The sequence below is a fragment of the Meriones unguiculatus genome, chromosome 8 (genome assembly GCF_030254825.1).
Source record: "Meriones unguiculatus strain TT.TT164.6M chromosome 8, Bangor_MerUng_6.1, whole genome shotgun sequence".
Classification (NCBI taxonomy): Eukaryota; Metazoa; Chordata; class Mammalia; order Rodentia; family Muridae; genus Meriones; species Meriones unguiculatus.
Genome location: NC_083356.1, coordinates 122524438 through 122541538, shown reverse-complemented (window position 1 = coordinate 122541538; position 17101 = coordinate 122524438). Strand labels below are relative to the sequence as shown.

Genomic DNA, 17101 nt, shown 5'->3' with positions numbered 1-17101 from the left:
TCAGGATGGTCCCACCAAGCAGCCCACCTCCCGCCTTGCTCTTCCCACAGACCCCAGTCTTCGTGAAAGGAATGTTTGTGTTACACCCCCGCCCTGAAGACTCAGAGAACATCCCAGATGAGGGGACAGACTGTAAGAGGCAGAGAGTATCTTCTAGAGTCACAGGCACTTGGGCTCATCAACTCTCAATAGCTGCAGCTACCGGCAGAGTATCAAGCTAGACATTCAAGCACGGATGGTGTGTGTGTTGGGGGGTGGGGCGGGTGTCACAAGCCTTGCTCCTGGTTTAGAAGCCATAGCAGTTTTTGTGGGGGGACCAGTCAGCTTTCTCCAGGCCCAGGCCATGCTACAGCGGACAGCCCTCTACCCATGCACATGCAGCGGCATTAAGTGCACTCACGAGGTTACATATACAAACATTTCTAGAGAGAAGGGGAGGGACACAAGTTAGAAGGGGGAGGGCAAGAAGGACCCAGGGGGAGTTGGGGAGGGGAATGAATGGTGGCTTTCAAATTGATCAAAATAAAACATTCACACATAAAGGAACAAATAGAAAAATTTTAAATTGTACATTATGAAACTTTCTTTTTTCTTTTTTGAGATGTAGAATGTTTTGAGACAGTGACTCACACTATTGCCTAGGCTGGCCTGGAACTCACTATGCCACATAGGTTGGCCTCAATCTCACGGACCTCCTATCTCATTTCCAGAGTGCTGTGATTGACTCACTTATTGAAAGTTCTTAGCTCACTCAGGAGGCAGAGGCAGGAGGATTGCCACAAGGTGGGGACCAGCTGGCTCTACTCAAGTTAAAAAATAATAATAAAATCAAATACGTAGAAATATAAAATATGTGTATTCTTAGCATTCCTTGCTTAAAGCTTTTACAATGGCTTCTCATCTCATTTGGAGGAGCCGTGAGGTCATCCGCTGTCGACTGTTACCTCTGACCTTTTTCTACACTCCCAACACCTCCTCCCACTTGATTTGCTCTAACCACAGTGGAACTCTTGTTATTCCCAAATATATCAGCCTATTCCAGCTCAGAATATTTGCACTTAGCATTTTTAATTGAGTTAAGCCACTTAAGTAAATAAAAATGTGGTGTGCCATAGTCATTTAAAATGAAAACTACAATTAGGATTTGCTGCTCCAAATATCCGTTCTCTCAGGTAGCCCATCCGTGCATCCTTCGTTGACAGTGCCATGGAGTTCCACTCAAAGTAAGGGACCTGCAAAGTAAGTAATTTATCTGAATAAGAGTTTTAAAACAACTGTAAGTGTTTTTAATTTGACTTCCCCACCATCAGATGGAGCTCCCTGTTGGTTTATATGGGCTTTCCGATGATGGCCTCAGAGGTTCATAAAATGCAAACACAGTTGTAAAATGCAGAAATTATTTTCTTGGTCTATAAGGATATGAGCTAAGAGTGCGTAAAAGACTTGTTACTTAGCAGTATTTGTGGGTTTTGATATTGTGTGTGTGCTAAAAAATTTAGAAAGGTGAACACAGGGAGAAGGCACCATTTGATAGAGAAACAAGCTCTCCACAGACACCATCACTGCTAGCCTTGGATCTGGGACTTCTCAGCCTCCAGAAATGTTATAAATAAAAGCCTGTTATTGGTTACCGAGTCTCCACCACTCAAGTTGGAAAGAATCCAGGCACGGTGACTCACAGCTGTAATACGAGCACTCCAAAAGCTGAGGCAGGAGGAGTGCCAAAAGGCCAGACAGGCTAACTGATTGTGAGTTCTCGGCCAGCCTGGCTACAGCATGTCACTATGTTTCTCCCATTAAAACTGATGCGAAAGAGAAGTAGACAGAGAGGTGACACAGAAGTTAAAATCACTGGCTGCTCTTCCAGAAGACCTGGGTTTGGTCCCCTGCACCCACGTGGTGGCTCACAGCTGTCTGTAAGTCCAGCCCAGGGGACCCCTCCTCTGGCCTCTGAGGGCATCGGACAGGCAGGTGGTGTGCAGATACACATACAGGTAAGAGATCCAAACACATAAAACAACATTCAAAACCAAACAAACCAAACAAGAAGGCAGCCTGAATGAGTATTTCACAGCTGATTACAAGCAGTAGTTGACCTGGCCTCTGGGACCCCAAGCATGCCTGTGATGACAGACCTATAAATAGGCAAAATACCTACACACATAAAAAATAAATTTTAAAAAACTGAAATAGATTTAAAAATGTTTAAAGGAAAGAGGGAAACCACAGCGTTATCACAGGCCCTTGGCTGCCAGTGGGTTTCAAGCGGTCATTTTCGAACACTATGCACTCGTGTGCACGTGCCTGGGAGGGTAAGCGTATGGAATAAATGTGCTTATGCCACTGCTTAGGTTGCCATGCTCTGATGCTTAACAGGCTAGCCTGTTTACACAGAGAGATCAAGTCCCTTCCCAAACAGTAATGGCACTGCTTGTTCACCTTTTATGCCGTCTTGTAATAAAAGCTGAAACTTTCCTGTTTCAATTCACTTAAAAAAATGCTTTTCTATATATCTTGCTAACAGATTCTGGAGAAATGATACAAGGTAATAAATAAAAGATTTAAGTGGCACAATTATGTAGAAGAAAATAGCTTAAAATATTTTTATATTGAATATTTATTTGAAATCAAGTGATTTTACACATAAAGTTCAATAATATATACCCAGGCTGGAGAGACAGCTCAGCAGTTAAGATTACACACTCTGGAGAGAACCTGAGTTTGATCCCCAGTACCATGTCCCCACCACCCAAGTTGGACATGAAGGCACACAACCTCCTGTGACTCCAGCTCCTGGGGACTCCTGCCTCCGCAGGTACCTGCACCCATATGCACATCCTCACACACAGACACAAGTAATTTGAAAAATAAATGTTTAAATACAGCAGCTATATAAGGGCGGGCTTATGAGCTTTACCTGCAAGCCGCAGGAGTCTGCTGAAGGCTGCAGGAGTCTACAAAAACACAGCCTCTGAACTCTCAGAAGCATGTCCCCTCACATAGCCTATGTATGGTACGTTAGCCTTTTCCTTTTAAAACCCTGTCTGTAATGTCCGACATGCAAAATAAAAAATATGCAAACCAGTAAAATTTATTTATGGTTTTCGTTTGTTTGTTGTTGGTTTTTTTTGATACAAGGACTCACTATGTATCTCTGGCTGGACTGAAACGCAATATACAGAGACCAGGCTAGCCTCAAACTCAGAGAGCCACCTATACCTGCTTCCCATGTGCTAGGACTGCAAAGTATGAGCCACTACAGCCAGCTCTTCATTCGTTTGAGACAAGACCTCACTATGTAACGGATTCTAGCCTTGAACTTGCTATGTGGGACAGGTAGCCTCAATCTCGAGATCCTACTGCCTCAGGCTTACAAGTGCTGGGATTATAGGCCTGTACACCAAACTCTGTGTATGCGCGTGTGTGTATGTGCGCGTGTGTGTTTGTGTGTTAGGCACGTGGTAGATACACATGCCCGTGTGTGCAGGGAGACAGGCAGTGTCCTGCGCCAGCACTCTCTGCCTTACTCCCGGGAGACAAGGTCTTCCCGACAGGCTGGTAGAGACTCCGGAGCTCCGCCTGTGTCCGCCCACACCTGCCCCACCGTGCCTTTTTAAGAGGCTGAATTACCCGACTGTCTCATACCTGAACGACACGATAGCCCAAGATTTCCAAATGTCGTTTTTTCATAGCAGATTGTCCCTTCAAGTGAGGAATGTTTGAACAAAAGGCTTTTCCATCCAAAAATTCTACAGCAATCCTACAAAAACAAAAAATATTTACTTCCAAAATCAAAATGAGAATTTAAGTAACCAATAACCACAAACCCTTCAGGAAAAAGAATGTTTCCGTATAAACTAACAGCTAAATGACTATAAATCAGGTTTTTATTTTCTTCCTCCTCTGAGACACAGTATCAAGCAGGCCAGTTTGGGGGTTCGAATGCACGCCTCCCCCTCGAGTCTGAGTACTTGGTCCCCACTTGCTGGCTCTATTTGGAGAGCCCTGGGGAGCTGTGACATGCCCTTGCTGGAAGGAAGTATGTCACTAAGGGTGGGCTTCGAGGTTCCAAACGCCACCCATTCCAAGTCTGTCTCCTGCCTGCAGTCAGGCTTCCCTGCCAGCCAGTGATGGACTCTTACGCCTCTGGAAGCAGAAGCCCCAAATAACCTCTTCCTTCTCTAAGTGGCTCATGGAGTCTCATCACAGCAACAAGGACATTCGTATAGGCTAGCCGTGAACTACTGATCCTCTGGCTTCTCCCCACAAGCACTGGGGTGACGGGCACCCACTACAGAGTCCCAAATTATTTTTCTACTGAAGAAATTAGTAATTAACTGTCAAGCCTTTTCATTTAAAGAAACTCTAGTAAAACATCTAGCTCTTGTGGGTTTCTTGGTCCAACATGCACTATGAGATAGCTTCTTCCATAAAGATTTACCCATGAAGTCAAAGCAGCATAGCTAGGGTCTAACAGGACGTGAGTAGAGCAGCAGGGCAGAAGAGGCTCTTACAAAGTCCAGAAGGGTGCGGATACCAGATAAGAACACTGCACTCCTGGCTAAGGACAACAAGGCCACCACTTGGTTACACAGACTGCTGGCCCACGGACAGCTGAAGGAAATTACAAAGGGAGAAGGCACAGTATAGAGGCAACTGTGTGGGATGTTTGAGTAGCAGGGGCTCTCACCAACCCTTAATAAAAGATGCTCTAACACAAATGCCAAAGATAACCACTCAAAAAATATCCTAAAACTATAAGTTAAAATAAATATAATAGATACATATGTATAATTTTATGTAATATATTAAATATAAATATAAAACGATACATATAAATTACCTCTCAGCTTCTGGTGGAAGTGTTGGCTCAACTCTTGAAGTATTTGATTCCCAGTATATTCCCAGTGATTTCCCCGGAGCTATGCTATGGCTTCCGTAAGGAACAGGGGTTTTTTGTTTATCCAAAATACATTCAAAATCTATTTTTAAAAAAGATGAAGAATCAACAGTATAAATTAGGCAATTCTAACACTCAGAAGCTTAAGTATATTTTAAACATTCACATATATATACATGTATATATATGCACACATGGATTTAAAAGAGCATAAAAACAACATAGCTCCCTAATTATCCAATTATTTTATAAGGTATTGTCCAAGGGTACTTTTCTTTGAAAATAAATAAATACCAAGCAAGTATTAAACTACAGAACACAGCTGGCTACCCTCAACACTGATCTAAGTTAAACCATATCAAAGAGTTTTGCTTTAAACCAGGCATAGTGACACATGCCTGTAATCTCAGCACTTGGGAGGCAGAGGCCGAAGGATGACAAGTTAGGATCATATGAGTTACAAAGCCAGACTGTCTGGAAAGAAAAAAGTTTATTTTAATATCACTAAGTTTTTTCATCACTCGGAGGATGCTAAGACAACCCGCCCAAACACTGGTAAAAACAAGGACAAGTCTCCCTGTATGAACTGCATGTACAGGAACTATGCTGACACGGATAATTTTTCTTAGACAAAATGGAACAATCAATGTAGAAGGAATGGGACGTGCAGAAACGTGCTGCTCTGGCCTCCCTTGTGAGTGCTGGACTTAGGCAAGAAGCGATTGGCAGTGGCCACTACAGTCAGCAGGGCAAATGCTCATCAGGGGCAGATGAGTCAGCCTGAAGAATGTTATGAACCCACAGAGGTGTGGTGAGCTTTGATACAATGCAGTAAGAAAGAGCTATCTGTGAGACAGTCTGGCCAAAGACGAATAAAAGCTGTAATTCAATTAAGCATCTACCTCTAACTGCTGGTTTACCAGAAGAGAACACGAGCATGTTAAACAAACCACAGGGTGCAATCGGAGGAGTCTGCAAGATGAAAACGTTTCCCAGTAAAGTGTAAGGGAGGAAGGGGGAAAAGTATAGAACTGGGGGGGCAAACTGACCAAGTGCAATGTTTGGATCCCAACTTGAACACATGAATCATAAATATATAAGCAGCAACCACGAAGGCTGTATACGATTAAGAAATTAAAATTAGTCAAATAACATTTTGTTTCTGAGCTATGGGGTCTTGCAAAGTGTCTTAGCTGGTCAAGGACCCCAAATGCTCAAGTCATCCTCCTGCCTCAGCTTCTTGCATGACTGGACTATATGCCACAGCTCTTAGCTTTATGCTATATGGTGGTTTGAATGAGATGTTCCCCATACTCTCAGGCACTATTTGAGGATGCTTAGGAGGTGTGGCCTTGCTGGAAGAAATGCACTCATGGGGGCAGGCAAGATTAAGTCCTCCATGGACTCTATCAGTTCCTGCCTCCACATTCCTGCCTTGAATTCCTGCCCTGACTTCCCTGGATGACAGACTACAAGCTGTAAGGTGAAATAAGCCTCCTCCTCCTCCTCCTCCTCCTCCTCCTCCTCCTTCTCCAGCTGCTTTTGGTCATAGAATTTATCACGGCAATAGAAAGCAGACTAGGACAGACAGTCTTATCCAACATTTACATGCCGGAGGTTAATCACCATTGGGAGGGGAGCCCTGAGGAAGCATGAGCAGCCCTTCATTGTGTTAGAGGATGCAGCAATCCCACCAAACAAAACTAGGGGGCTGGGTGCAGCTGAAGACATTCGGCAAAGACCTACACTCTCCACAGACTCCTTCTGGTGTTTTGGTTTTCTTTCCTTTGTTTTTGAGATAGGGTCTCGCTCTGTTGCCCAGGCTCACCCAGACCTCCTGAGCAGCTGGGATCATAGGCATGTGCCATGTCGAAGCAGGACAGAATCTTTTGAAGATTCAAAAATGTTTAATGAATCTAAACCTGGGATTTACTTAGCACTGGTGAAGATTAACTTTAATTTTTTTTTTTTTTAAACAGCAATACTGATGGTGATCAATGTTCAGCCATGGGAACGAACTTGAGAGTTTATGTCTACTTTGTCTGTTTAGAAATTTACATGATAAAAATCTGAAAATTATAGACCTGGGGCTTGCGAGATGGCTCAGCTGAAGAGCACTTTCAGCCATCGCAGAGGACCTGAGTCTGGCTTCTAGCACCACAATATGACCCATAACCATCAGTAATTCCAGGTCCACAGATGTGGCTCCCTCTTCTGGCCTATGTGAATATTAAGGCTACACTTAAGCACACTTACATACAGATAAAATGCTTATACACATAAAATAAAAATAAAAAAAATCTTTACAATTGTAAACCTTCTAAAGTTCCAGCTAACTAGAAGACTCTATTAAAGTGAGTTGGTCCTCTCAGGTAAATGGCTGGAACTATAAAAGATCATCCTAAGTGAGATAACCCAGACCCAGAAAGACACACATGGTATGTATTCACTTATAAGTGGATATTAGCCACACAGTACAGTACAGGATAAGTACGCTACAATTCACAGATCCAAAGAAAAGAAGTAACAAGGCCCACCCAAGGGAAGATGCTTAAATCTCACTCAGAAGGGGAAGTAGAATGGACAGCAGAAGTGGTTGAAGAGAGGGAACAAGGTAGGAGAGGGGGTACAGAAATGAGGGTGGGGATCAGACCTGGGGAGAGTGGAGGTGAGAGATCAGAGGGCAAGAGAAAAGAGAAACCCTGGGTGTGGCATTTCTGTGTTAAGCCAGAGACCTTAGACAAAGTAGGCTTCTGGGAGGACAGAGTATATGGGGGTGACTCTAGCTGAGACTCTTAGTAGCAGGGGTCATGGAGACTGAAGAGGTCACCCTCTAACTAGACCAGACTCCTCGAGAATTCTAGAGAGAGAGGAACACCAACCCACCCACAAAAACTCTGACCTAAAATTTATCCTGCCTACAAGATGTGCAGGGATAAAGATAGAGCAGAGACTGAGGGAATGTCAACCAATGCCTGGCCCATCCCACAGGAGAGAGCCAACCCCTGACACTATTACGATATTCTGCTATGCTTGTAGATGGGAGCCCAGCACAGCTGTCCTCTGAGATGCTCCACCCAGCATCCAGTAGAAACAGATGCTGAGGCTCACAGCCAAACATTGGGGAAGCATACGGAGCCTTATGGCAAAGTGAGCGAAAGGATAAAAAGACTTGGAGGGCACAGGAACACAAGACCAACAGAGCCAACTAACTAGGGCCCAGAGGGACTTGCAGAGACTGAAGCACCCAACCAAGGACTATGCATGGACTGGACCTAGGGCAGCTTGGTCTTCACATGGGTCCCTAGTAAGGGGAATGGGGGCTGCTTCTGGCATGGACTTTGTTGCCTGCTTTTTGATCACCTCCCCCTGGCGGGGTTGCCTCAGCAGACCACATAGAAAGAGGATGCACTCGGTCCTGATGTGACTTGATGAGCTGGGGTGGGTTGGTGGAGGGAGCTCCCCTTTTCTGAAGAATAGGGGAGAGGGGAGGGAAGAAGAGAAAGGAGGATGGGACTGGGAAGACAGGACAGAGGACGCTACAACTGGGATGAAACATGAATAAATAAATTAATTAATTATTAATAAAAAAGAACTTGTAAATTAAAAAAAAAAGTTGGGTTCAAAAGTTGCTGATCCTCTCGCGGTGACTTACCTATTGTATGGTAATACGGTGACAGAGCAGAGGCCTTTACACATCTGTGTCCTCCTAGGATCTCTGCTAACATTTTATAGATCTGTTGTTGTGCTCCATTCATAACACCAGTATCTTTAGGAAAATTTAAAAAGTTAAAAGGTTTCCTAAATTCAACAAGGTAAAAAGTAGAAGTTTTTACCAAAAGCCTCAGAACTGGCCAAGTGGCTTAGCAATTTTGTAAAAGTGCTCACCTCCGCAGCCTAAGAACCGGAGTTTAATCCCCATAACCCAGGTGAAGGTGGAAGGAGAGGACTGACTCCAGAAAGTCGTCCTCTGCCCTCCACACGTGCCGGTGTGTGCAACCACGGGCACACACAAAATACAGTAAGAGTCCAATGCAATCCGTGTGGAAGCGCACTAAATTCAATAGGAGACACTTGCCTGCTCTCAAGTGGTTCACTGTCCCAGTTAAGAAATTCCTGTGAAATGAATTTCACTTACAAAAGCATTTAACCAGCCATTTGGCCCTGCTGGAAACTCCATCACCATTAGACTTAATGAAGATAATAATAACGTATTACCTAATAATCTGTTCTGGAATTTACTGTACTCTCTTACCAAGAGAAAGCTCATACCTTTGTTATACTGTCGTTGACAAAATTGGTCATGAAACCATGGAACCTGAAACTCGGGGCACTCCAAGCGGACTGCTCTATTTAACTCCATAAGGCGAAACTGGACCCTTGCACTTAGAGTGGAAGGTAAAACTGAAATTAAAAACAAATTAGTGTATGGATTTGGATAGATCAGACTTAGCAGAATCAGTTTAACTCTTCATGTCATGACCCCCACTGCTGCTGCTGGTTGATACTTTAAATCTTTTTTTTTTTTTTTTTAGTTTTTCATGACAGGGTTTCTCTGTGCAGCCCTGGCTGGGATTGGGATTAAAGGCATGGGCCGCCTTTAATAGTTTTAACTCTCACATGAGAGAGTCTCTTCATTTGTACACACAAGCTTCACATTTTTAACTTGATACATTTGGTAATGTGCTGAAGACCAATTTCTACACTCTATAAATTTTAAAGCTACATTAAAAAAATACTACCAAGAATTTTCACTACTTCCTTTATGATAGTCTATATTTTAGAATTTATCTTAAGGAAACAATCCATAGTTCATGTGTAACACTCATTATTTGTAATGAATTGGAAGCAACCTATAAAATAAGAAACAAGGGTCACAGGATCTAACTAAAGTCACGTGACTACAGCGCATGAACACGCCCTGGGTTCAGTAGACAGCACTGCATTTTTTATAAAGGAGGCTCCTACTTTCAGATAATAGTAAATACAGTAAAAAAAGACATCAATATGACATATTCATAATACAGTTCAATGAAAAACAGCAACATAAAAAAGCAATTTAAGATCTCCATCCATCTAGAAACATACTTTGATGCATACGTGTGCATATGAGACCAAAAGAAATCTAAGCACATGGGGTGTAGCCCAGTGCAGAGTACTTGATCAGCATGCAGGATAACCTGGGCTCAATCCTCTCCATGAAAGGACAAACAGAAGGAAAAGCGAGCTCCACCCACGAAAGGTGGCAGAGCCCCTTTCCTTGGTGGTGGAACTAGCAATAATATCTAACTTTGATACTATTTATGTGTTTTCCAAGCTTTCTATAATATTCATAATTTTTTTTAAAGACAGGATCTCAATACAAGGCCCTGGCTAGCCTGGTCAGCTTCATACTTTATCCTCCTGCCTCCATCTCCCAAATGCTAAAATCATAGGTATAATACATATGTGTGTGTGTATTACATAGATATTGTATAATATATGTGTTTATAATTATATTCATATATATGTACACGAACACATTCCTAATCCAAGTGCTAGAGATTAAAGAGATGAAACCTATGGCTTAAAAAGAAAGAAACCCACAGCTTAACAAATACTAAGCAGGCATTCTACTATTAAACTACTCCCAGTCAATCATAAAATGCTTTTATTAACAGGAAATAATATAATTAGCCTTTTTCCTTTTTTTGAAAGGTGGCATTGAGACAGGGTTTCTCTGTGTGGCCTTGGCTGTCCTGGACTCTCTTTGTAGACCCGCTGGCCTCGAACTCACAGAGATCTACCTGCCTCCCAGAGTGCTGGGATTACAGGTGGAACCTCTGGTTGTTATTAGCCTTTAAATCTTTCATTATGGACACAACTGACACTTGCAATAAAGTTCATGTAATAAATTCTGAAAGTAAAAAGCAGATACATACTTTCAAGATGAGAATCTAATCTGGCTAAGAACTCGATGTTAAAAATTTTCTTTAGCAGATCTTTTGGAAAATATTCAAGTGAGGCCAAAGAAAAACAAAAAAACACGAATGTACCAGGATCCAATGCACCTAAAAAATAAATTAAAAAATTGTAATCTTCAGATGTTTCACATATGCACATAAACAGGTAAATCATTTAGATAGAGCCAAGTTTTTTTCTTTAATGATATAAAAGAAAACAAATCATATCAACAACACAACCTCACAAAATTAAGCTATACCATTACAAGTTAACAGTAGTTTTGGGGTAGGGACAGAGTAAGAAAGACAGACAAAAGAAAAGTACTGTTAACCCAGCCTGGTGGTATACACCTTTGATTCCAGCACTCAGGAGGAAGACGCAGGTGGATCTCTGTGAGTTCTCTGTAGACCACAGTGGTCTACAGAGTGAGTTCTAGTACAGCCTTGGCTACACAGAGAAAACCTGTCTCAAAACCTACCCCAAAAAATTAAATATTAAAGGGGGGAGCTTCTTATGTAGGGAAAGGGACAAACTGCATAATCCACTGGCACAGAATTCTTACACAGGACAGAAAGGACGAACTCAGAATCTCTACAGGTGTGGCACACAGCTGAAATCTCAGCACTTCGGAGGCTGAGGCGGGGGACTGCACACGCTTGAGACCAGCATGGCTACAATACAGTTGGAGGTCTGCCTGTGCTAATGTGAGACCCCGTCTTCAAAACGAGATGAACAAAAATCTTTCCTTTTGAACTTCTTTGCCATATTTATTTTTTGAAAGAAGATCAAATCATGGAGACAAATATCTAGGATACTAGTTATAATCTCAATGCTTAGAAGGTGAAGACAGAAGGGTCAGGAGTTCAAGGCCAATCTCAAATACACACAACATGACAAGTCTGAGGCCACCCTGTACTAAACACACACACACACGCACACACGCATACACATACACACGGCTAACAGTGATAATCTCTAACGACAAAACTATCTTGTCTTTGGAACCTGACTTTCATTCCCAGACTCACTGGGCACCTTCAACTTCACGGTTCTCCTTATTAAACGCTGACAGCCTCCTCACAGGTACATGTACATGACTTCACCCCTACATGTACATAGCCTCACCTCTACACGTACATGACCTCACCTCTACATGTATATAACCAGGTCTACAGAGTGAGGTCCAGAACAGCCAGGGCTACACAGAACAGCCCTGTTTCAGAAAACAAAGAAATGTTAACCGTTCAGGGCTGGAAATCTGGCTCAGCAGGTCTGAGCACTGGCTGCTCTTCTAGGAAACCCAGGTTCAAACCCAGACTTGAACTGGCAGCTCACAACCATCTCCAATCCCAGGGGATCTGACATTCTTTTCTGGCCTCTGTGGACACCAGGTACAGGGACGGTACATAGACAGACATGCAGGCAAAACACCCATACACATAAAGTAAAAATTTTAAATCAAGTTAAAAAGCTGCTATTAAAATGGCCAAATTGGGGCTGGAGTGAAGGCTGGACGTTCAGAGCACTGACTTCTTCTAGATTAGTGGTTCTCAACATGTATGGCATGACCCCTTTGGGAGTTAAGCAACCCTTTCACAGGGGTCACTCAGGACCGTTTGGAGAACATAGATATTTACATTACAATTCATAGCATATGAATAAGAGCAACTGTAATAGCAAAATTACAGTTATGAAGTAGCAGTGTAATAATTTTATGGTGGGGTCAGCACAGCATGAGGAATGTATTAAAGGGTGGAAGCTTTAGGAAGGCTGAGAACCGCTGCTCCAGAGGATCCGAGTTTGATTCCCAGCACCCACACGGCAGCTCATATCCATCTGTTAACACCAGAGGACCTAATGCCCTCTTCTGGCCTCCATGGGCACCAGGCATAGAAAGTGGTACAGAGGCATATATATAGGCAAAACACTCATAAATATAAAAATTTTTAAAAATATTTTAAAATGGGTCCAAACCATAATATATTGTATGTACCACAAGGTACTTTTGCGGACAATGTGTAATATAGGAGCCACCAGCACACAGACACAGGAGATGGAAGACCAGGCCAGAACAAAGTGACCACACAATCTGTACTGTGACACATCTTCAATAAAACAGCCAATCTCTATTATAAAACAAACAAATACCATCAACAAAACCCAAGAAGAAACAGGAAGGAGGTGACAAAATTAAACAAGTTCATTTCTAAAACTAGAAGACAATTCAGAGGCTTATCACTCAAGCACTAAAGAGGCTGAGCACAACGATCAAAACTTTAAGGCCAGGGGCTGGGAAGATGGCTCAGGGTGGGCGCTTGTTATACAAACATGAAGACCTGAGTTCAAATCTTCAGAACCCACATAAAAAGGGGGCATGGCTGGATGCACCCGGAACCCAGTGCCAAGGGATGGAGATAGAAGGATCCCAGCAGCTCGCCCAACCAGCTAATCTGGCCCCATCAGTGAGTTCTATGTTCACTCCCAACCATGCCTCAAAAAATGAAGGACAGATGTGAGCCAGGCGCGGTGGCACATGCCTGGAATCCCAGCACTTGGGAGACAGGCAGGCGGACTGCTGTGAGTTCAAGGCCAGCCTGATCTATAAAGTGTAAAAATCGTGTAAGTAGAAGCCAGGCATGGTGGCACATGCCGTTAGTCCCAGTGCTTGGGAGGCAGAGGCAGACAGATCTCTGGGAGTTCAAGGCCAGCCTGGTCTACAAACTGAGTCAGGACAGCCAAGACTACATAGAAAAATCTGTCTTGAAAAACAAAAACAAAAATTAAAAATGGTGTAAGTACATGGCACTGCTCATTCTCCTGGCTATAGTGCCAGTGTACCGGTTACAAAGGACAAGGCCCCCTTTCCTGATGATTATAGGGGGATCCAAAGGGCCTTCATAGCAAAGGTTCAAGCTAGACTGGGGATTTACTACACAGATGTTTGTCCTCTCAATCTTGATAGGTTTTTGAAAACCTTGATAACAAAACAGAAAAAAACAAAATCTTCCTCCCAGAAGTCAACACTAGGTTAAAAGTGTGTGTGTCGGTGGGAGAGGTATAATAGATTATAAGAGATGAAACAGAGAACCAGCAAAAGCAACAAGTAAACGTGAGAGTGGGTATCTGGGCTACAATTGAGGAGACTTTACACATGAACTCTATTAGGAATTCAGGGACTACTAAAGCTGCCTAGTGTGCTGACAGCGTGTGCTGCTACAAAAGAATGTCATCACTCTGGACAGGTGTATGCTTCAGTAATACAGTAATACAGTACAGTAATACAGCCCTGAAATAGTGTGCTGGGGAAGTAAGCAAGAGAGATATAAACAAATGTGACAAAATATTAACATCAAGTCCACTCAGTGTTCCTTGTTCAAAGGTAGGTCTAACATTTTCATACTAAAAACATTTCAGAGAAATGGGTACTTTTCTTCCTTTGAGACAGGTCCTTCAAGACACAATAGGTAGGGAGATAAGTGGATAGACAGATTACAGATAGATAGACAGACAGACAGACAAACAGACAAAATAGATAGATGTCCATCCTAAGCAGCTGTCAAGTCCCCTCTGTAGCCTAAGCTGGTCTCAAACAATCAATCTTTCTGCCTCAGTAAATGCTAGTATTACAAAGATACGTCAGACACCCAGCCTAAAAGATTTTTAGTACAGAATTTCCAGCTATTAAGAACACCCAGTTACTGAAGGCCATTGTGACAGCTCTTAGCTCATATTTACAAGTGTCTTCTCATCTACTCCTTCATTCTACTGTCAAACACTTTACTTACCTAAGTAAGAATTAAAGCACTGGATACATGCTCCAAAAAATTTATCCTTTTGAGGTGGATCATAGTTCAAAACACTGAATGGAAGAATAATTCCAATGATTGAAAAGGGATGGATCTGTATAAATGAAACAAAAAATTTAGTGTACACTTTGGCAAAGTCATTTTAACATATCTTCTCAGATGAAGTCTTTCTAATATGCCTATAATGAAATTACAAATGTATCACTTACTAAATTCTGTATCCTGCTATGATTTACTTAAATTCGTGACTAGTAGTAACTGTAAAATGTTAGTACAACAACAACAAAGTCAGCCAACCTACAACCTTATTGTGCTAGGTGGAAAAGCCTGTTCTAGACTCCATCACTCACTGAAAATGAAGAGGAAGCAGCCCAAGTCATTTCCATGTCATCAGTGCACTGAAGAGAACACCAGTCTACAGTCAAACGAGCTCCTTCATTTAGAGCCACCAGCATTTTTCTTCCACACTTTCCTTACCTTTGATTCTTCTGAGTCGGGTATCACTCTACAGCCCAAGCTGGCCTCACACTCAAGGTCAGCAGCTGAGAGTATGGGCGTGAGCTATGCTGCCTGGCAGTACCGGGGGTTGGACCTACGGCCACACGCACTGTACCTCTTTTGTTTTTTTTCAACTGTGTATTCACTCACTCATCCAAGCACCTGTCGGGCACAAAGCTAAGCAAGCGAGACATTTTTTTGTTCAACTATGAAAAACACTGGCCTCTAAATAAAGATCTCATCTCAACATACATAAAACAGCGATGCTGTAAGTAAGCATCTTCTCATGTGATCCATACAGAGCTTTTCCAATTCACCTTTAGAAACAGGCACTGACTGACAACTCAGGAATGCTGATGTCATGTGCGCCTCATCTTCTCAGTCTCCATGCCTACTCACAGTTCTAAAAGAGTGTGCGTGTGATGTGTCTGTGTGTGATGTCTGTGCGTGATGTGCCTGTGAGTGTGTATGTGATGGGCCTGTATATATATATATGTGTGTGTCTTTGAGTGTGTATGTATGCAATATACCTGTGTGTGTGTGATATGTCTGTGAGTGTATGTGTATGTGTTGGGCCTGTGTGGGTGTGATGTGCTGTGTGTGTGACAGGTCTGTGTATGAGTGTCTTGGAGTGTATGTGTATGTGATGCGCCTGTGTGTGGGTGTGTGATGTGTCTGTGAGTGCATATGTATGTGTTGGGCTTGTGTATGTGTGAGATGTGCCTGTGTGAGTGTGATGTGCTGTGAGTGTGTGATGTGCTGTGTGTGATGTGCTGTGAGTGTATGTGTGCTGTGTATGTGATGTGCCTATGAGTGATGTGCCTGTGTGTGTGTGATGTGTCTGTGTATGATGTGCCGTGGGTGTGTGTGTGATATGCCTGTGTGTGCGTGAGTGTGTGTGTGATGTGCCTGTGTGTGATGTGCCTGTGAGTATGAGTGTGTGTGGTGTGCCTGTGTGATGTGTCTGTAAGTGTGTCTATGCCATATCCAAACGTGTAAGTCAGACGATAGCTCTGTACAGCTGGTTCTCTCCTTCCACACTTATAAGGATTCTGAAGAACAAACTCAGGTCCATCAGACTTGCATTGCTGGGAGGCAAGTGTATTTACTCACTACGCCATCTTGCCAGGCTTAAAACGGTGATACCCAGGATTTTAGAAATAAAGAAAATTAAAGGCAGTTACTCTCTACCATGCAAATATACCTAATATTTAAAACACTACCTTCTAATTAAAAAAATTCCTGCCGGTTGTGATGGCACATGCCAGCAGGACTTGCTGAAGGAGGTGGAGAAGGATCGTGAGTTTGAGGCCAGCCTGGTCTACTGAGTGAGTCTAGGATGGTCATGATTGTTACACAAAGAAACCCTGTCTTGAAAAAAAATTCTGACTTCTCATCTTAGCTGGACATAGTGGCTCTCACCTTTTATCCCAGCACTTGGGAGGCAGAGGCAGGAGGATCTCTGTGAGTCAACACCAGCCTGGTCTACACAGTGAGTTCCAGGACAGCCAGGGCTACATAATGAGAGCTATCTCAAAAAAATGAAACAACAACAACAACAACAAAAAAAAAAACCCTCTGACTTCTGATCATAAGGGCTAAAGGAATCAGAGAATGACCACTAATCTCTCGAAATCTGTGGCTAGAGGAACACAGTGGCTATTCCTTGTGAGACAAAGTCTACACGTCTACTTTGACTTTAAAACTCTTGGCAATCCTCCTGCCTCCGCCTCCCAAACACTGAGATTACAACTGAGACATCACACCCTGCTCCAAACTGTTTTTAAAGAGAAGAAGAACAAACTGCAGAACTAGAAGCCAGGTGTGGATTTTTAAACTTGACCCGAGAGTCTAAGTTTGAAAAGGAACTAAGTATTTAAAATAATAATGATGATGATGATAACATAATGTTTCTAGAAGCTGACAATGTCTGGGCATGGTACACACCTGTAAT

The 17101-nt window shown here is 42.8% G+C and overlaps 1 protein-coding gene across 1 annotated transcript in view; it reads right to left on the bottom strand.

Moving 5' to 3' along the window:
• Window positions 1–1049: 1049 nt before the first annotated feature.
• Window positions 1050–17101, bottom strand: part of Fastkd1 (FAST kinase domains 1) — a 28191-nt gene continuing 12139 nt past the window's right edge. Inside the window, exons 8-14 of the mRNA XM_021635604.2 lie at window positions 14629–14743; window positions 10822–10950; window positions 9173–9304; window positions 8556–8669; window positions 4844–4982; window positions 3646–3760; window positions 1050–1232 (exon numbers count right to left, since the gene is read on the bottom strand). Of these exons, the coding sequence (XP_021491279.1) occupies window positions 1116–1232; window positions 3646–3760; window positions 4844–4982; window positions 8556–8669; window positions 9173–9304; window positions 10822–10950; window positions 14629–14743 (861 nt within the window). The 3' untranslated portion in view covers window positions 1050–1115. The remainder of the gene's footprint in view (window positions 1233–3645; window positions 3761–4843; window positions 4983–8555; window positions 8670–9172; window positions 9305–10821; window positions 10951–14628; window positions 14744–17101) is intronic.